Source organism: Herpailurus yagouaroundi, unplaced genomic scaffold (assembly GCF_014898765.1).
Source record: "Herpailurus yagouaroundi ecotype Mexico unplaced genomic scaffold, PumYag 149538, whole genome shotgun sequence".
Classification (NCBI taxonomy): Eukaryota; Metazoa; Chordata; class Mammalia; order Carnivora; family Felidae; genus Herpailurus; species Herpailurus yagouaroundi.
The window spans coordinates 9,728-14,860 of record NW_024422585.1 but is presented as its reverse complement, the minus strand read 5'-3'; the positions used below and the strand labels follow the sequence as shown (position 1 = coordinate 14,860).

General features: G+C 44.5%; 1 protein-coding gene across 1 annotated transcript; it reads right to left on the bottom strand.

Annotated features, from left to right (window-relative positions):
• Window positions 1–3,510: 3,510 nt before the first annotated feature.
• Window positions 3,511–4,449, bottom strand: LOC121026625 (olfactory receptor 51I2). The gene has a single exon (XM_040469419.1). The coding sequence runs from the start codon at window positions 4,447–4,449 to the stop codon at window positions 3,511–3,513; it is 939 nt and encodes a 312-aa protein (XP_040325353.1).
• Window positions 4,450–5,133: the final 684 nt, after the last annotated feature.

The window sequence follows — 5,133 nt, the reverse complement described above, 5'->3', positions numbered from 1 at the left end:
GTTCAGGTGCTGCTTGATAAGAGGTCCTCCTCTTCCCCTGCATGGGGTAATTGCTCAGCAGGGACCCAATTACTTGTTTGAAGTTGGGAAGATAGTAATTCACAAAGTGACTGCTGACTTCATGAGCTGTTCGTTGTTTCTATGAAACTTGAGCCCTCTTCAGGGCACACACCCCACTGAGCTGTCTGGAGGGCATTCCTGTGCTCAGTGCACAGCCACCAACACGTGGATCCCCTCTTTCCTGAACATGAAACAGAGTGGTGCAGGGTCCTGAGTCCACCCTGCATCAGCATGGTGGGAAAATACGTGCAGCTGACAAAAGAGGGTCGGATATTCTCCTGACGAGGCAATGCCCTTGCTGGGGAGAACTGTAACCCAGAAGAAAGATCGTCTGTACCCCTGATTCTGGGGAAGAGCGCTTCTCATCCTACTGAATCATAACAGCAGCAGCAAAGCTGTCCCATCCTAGCAGAACTGATCAAGTGTGGAGATGGCTTCCTGGAGGTTGGGTGAACCTCAGTGGGACTGAGAAAGTGGGGCTGATGGTCAGCCATGCCCAGGGGCCTGGTCATAGCCCTCTGCTACCCTGCTCTCATTTCTGAAGGTTCTCCCACTTCCTGGGCTCACACAGAAATTAATTGCATGGAAGGTCACACAACGTGGAGGTGTGTTTTCTCAATTCTGCATCACATTCTAGTTGTATTGAGTTTACTGTGAGTCTTACTATGAGGCACGGGGGTCAGGAATCCTGCCCTACTGTAAGTCTTGTTCTAGTTGCATCTCTTTATTGACCCGCCCAATGCAGGCCCTGGAGGATGAACTATGCACCCCTGACAGGCAATGCAAAAGCATGACCTTTATTACTCAGACCTTTTCCCCTACAAACCTCAGTATTGTTCCCCTGCAAACTTAGCTGAGCCAAGTTCAGTATGTAGTTTTCTTAGGTAACCTAATTTTCTTTTTTCTTTTTCTTTTTTATTTATTTTTTTTTTAATTTTTTTTTCAACATTTATTTATTTTTGGGACAGAGAGAGACAGAGCATGAACGGGGGAGGGTCAGAGAGAGAGGGAGACACAGAATCGGAAACAGGCTCCAGGCTCCGAGCCATCAGCCCAGAGCCCGACGCGGGGCTCGAACTCACGGACCGCGAGATCGTGACCTGGCTGAAGTCGGACGCTTAACCGACTGCGCCACCCAGGCGCCCCTTCTTTTTTTTTTTAACTCACATTTGTTTTCTTTTTTCATGTTTATTCATTTTTGAGAAAGATAGAGACAGAGTGTGAATGGGGGAGGAGCAGAAAGAGAGGGAGACACAGAATCGAAGCAGGCTCCAGGCTTCAAGCTGCCAGCACAGAGCCCGAGGCGAGGCTCGAATCCATGGACTGCGAGGTCACGACACCTGAGCCGAAGTCAGACGCTTAACCTACTGAGCCATCCAGGCGCCCTGTGACCTAATTTTCTAAGGCAGAACTAAGGGGCATATAATAAAAGAAGTGTAAAATATTCTTATCTCTTTTTAGTTGGCCAAATCCAGGTATTTTCCCATGTCAATAGGGAAAAAGGGTGAATTTAAAGAAAAGCTTGTTAAATAAAGAAAGACAAGAGAGAGTTTCCATTTTAGCAAAAAGCAGGGCTTAATCTCCACCGTCTGGGGACGGAAGACACAGTAGTGGCCCTAAGTTCTTCCGAAGTACTTCATAAGAGGAGGAGAAACATAGGAATGTTTCTTCCTTATCCCCTGTAAACAAGCCACATTGGTAACTGAAAATGAAGAAAGAAGGGAGGAAATAAAGTGGAGAGGAGCCAGCGGCACGTATAGGAGGCTCCTATTCCAGTGCTCCTTGTCCTTTCTTCTTTCTACCCTTGGCTGTCAATGTTAGGCCTGTAGTGAAAAGGTCATCTTCTTCTTCTCCCTGGGGTTGGAATCAGAGAACGTTTTCCTCATTTTGATCTCAGGGTCGTGAGTTTAAGCCCTCCATGGGGTGTGGAGCCTACTTAAGAAAAAATGTATATATATATTACTTAAACTGACTGAAGACCATAGTCTGACTCATTATTTCCCATTTGAACTCATGCTGAGTTATGTTACAAGGGCACTGACATTATGATTCTCTTATTTCACTTATGGGCATATATGGAACCCGGAATCCCAAATGCTTATATTGTTTCCATTCAGAAATAGTTCCCTCCCTTTGGCACTTGATACTTCACTTTCATATTCCCTTAGGGGGCGGGGTGGGTGATGGGTATTGAGAAGGGCACCTGTTGGGATGAGCACTGGGTGTTGTATGGAAACCAATTTGACAATAAATTTCATATTAAAAAAAAGAAAACTCTAGATAACTTTATGCTCAGCTGTGCTGGGGTATCTGGCCCAGTTTCCCTTGTGTGTAGGTCGATCTCAATAGGGCATCTCCTTTAACTTAGTCTAGATGTAAGCCCAAACCTCATCTGAGAGTACTCTAATTCTGCCAAGGAATTTCTTATTGTATCCTACCTCCCTGGTATCAAGGAAAGAGAATGCAGGAAAGCCGATCTAATAGAAGGTGCAAAATAATTATTTTCTAGTGTCTAAGTCATAAATTCTCTATTGCCTCTCCCAGGGCTTTTTAGCTAGAAATTCTAGAAAGACATGATTTTTGACATCTGTTACCACATCATTATGTAGAAGAAAATTAAAATCCCAAGAGAGGAAGACAAAGAAAAATCATTTTATTAGTACAATGTCGAAAAGAAAAAAGGTCTATGGTTCAGATATTGAACCTCCCTGTGAGAGGATGGTTTAGTGAGCAGATGAAGGAAGCAGAGAAGAATCTGGAGTTTCTTCTAGATGTCAGCTTCTTTCAGCTTTCTGGGGTCATACATCGTATAGCAAGTTCTGACAATACATCAAATTTCACTTTGTGCTTTGAGTGTTTTGAAGCACTCGTGAATGTTCAAGGTGACAGTGATGGTGAAGGGAAGGATAACTGTGGTAATGTTAATAGTGAGGCTAACTCGACACAGGGTGGTCCTTGTTGGGGTTAGACACACAGAGTGGAGATAGACAAGAACTGAGTCTCATCTGAATCACCTATCATCTATATTATTCTGAAAAACTGACTTAATTCTCTACACCTCATGAGATTGTGATGAAGGTTAAATGCATTAAATCACATCAATTTCTTATAGAACCAGACACTTTTAGTGATGACACTCAATTTATTAGTTATTATAATATTGGTAATAGCTCTGTTATAAAAAATGATTCCTAGCTTACATCAATCTTCCTCAGGAAAATGTTATCTAATCACCAACATTCACCTCTCTATGAATGCCACTGAGGTTTGCTGATTGTACTACCATTTCTTTTGTGTCATCTCCACTTTCTGATCTTTTACTTTTCCCACACCACACACATCTATTTTATTATTTGTGATTGAAGATGATGATGGTGATGATGACAATAACACCACGGATGAAGACTTATGGCTACAGTCAACATCAGATATTAAAGGCAAGCGTGAAAGTCATGTTTTCATGAGCCGAAACATACGGACAATGGCTCGGCGGATCTCCTTTGTCTTGGCGCTGTAAATGAGAGGGTTGAGCACAGGAGGTACAAAGAGGTAAACATTGGACATGAGGACGTGTACATAGCATGGGGCATGCTTCCCAAAGCGGTGCACTGTGGAGACCCCAATCATCGGTACGTAAAACACAAGTACAGCCAAGATATGTGACATGCATGTGTTGAGAACTTTCAGGCGTTCCTCTCGGGAAGCGATGGCCATGACCGAGTGCAGAATGAGCACATAGGAGAGGAAGATAAGAAACACATCCATGCCAAAGGTGGATACAAGGACCAAGAGTCCATAGATGCTGTTGATAGTGATATCAGCACAGGCCAGCTTCATCATGTCTGGGTGAAGGCAGTAGGAGTGGGAAAGAACATTGGATCTGCAGATAGGCAGCCTCTTGAAGAGGAAGAGAAGAGGAAGGAGGGTGATGAAGCTCCGAGCAGCCACAGCTATGCCTATTCTGGCAATGACTTCATTGGTGAGCACGGCGGCATAGCGCAAGGGATCACAAATGGCCACATAGCGGTCAAAGCTCATGGCCAGCAGAATGCCCGACTCCATCATGGAGAAGGAATGAATGAGAAACATCTGAATCAGGCAGGCATCGAAGGCAATGTTGCGGGCATTGAGGCAGAAGGTTCTGAGCACGGTGGGCAGTGTGGCCATGGACATGGCCACATCACTGAAGGACAGCATGGACAGGAAGTAGTACATGGGCTCATGGAGGCTGGGCTCCACTCGCACGGCCTGCAGGATCACAGTGTTGCCTCCGAGGGCCACAGCATACATGACACAGAGGGGCCCTGCTAGCCAGGCGTGAGAGCTCTCCAGACCAGGGATGCCGGTCAGGAGGAAGGAAGCAGGATGAGTGACATTGAACAGTCCCATGGTGGGGGGGGGGGAGGCCAGGGCACTCTTCAGGATTGGAACTTGGGGACTTCTGAGAGTTGCCCCTACTAGAGGGCAAGAAGCCAGGGAGTAAGACACACAGGGGGTGAAGTCTACACAGGTGGAAACTGATGCCTTCCTGAAATCACAGGTTAGAGGTAAATGTAGGCAAACTTTCTTTCTTCATTTTATGGTCAGCAGGCCCCAGGAAGGGCTAATTTTCCTCTATTTTATGAAGAAAATTAAGACATTGAGAATGCTTCAAAAATATTACTTAGGTACAAAGAAAATTTTCTATATTTCAATTAGTTTTAAGAGCATCATTGAATGCAAATATGTGAAGTATAATCCATAGGTTGTCATTGTAAAGACAACCAGGAATTAGAGTTACAATAACTCTTGGAAGTATTAAACATTTCCCTGAAAACGGTTAACCAGAGGTGTCTTCGACTAATTACAGCATTTCTGAGAGCTAGTTGTAATGATGATGTGCTATGTGAGAGAGGGGAAGGGTCCCATGGGCTATGGAGAAAATTGACCACCTCTGGACACCAGCCTTTTATTGGCAGAAGTGCTCCAAAAGAACAAAACAAAAAGAACAAGCAAACGTTGTGGAAATGCACAAAGGTGTTCCTCGTTTTGGAAACATTATTACTTCTCTCTTAAATATTCTATGGTTATGCT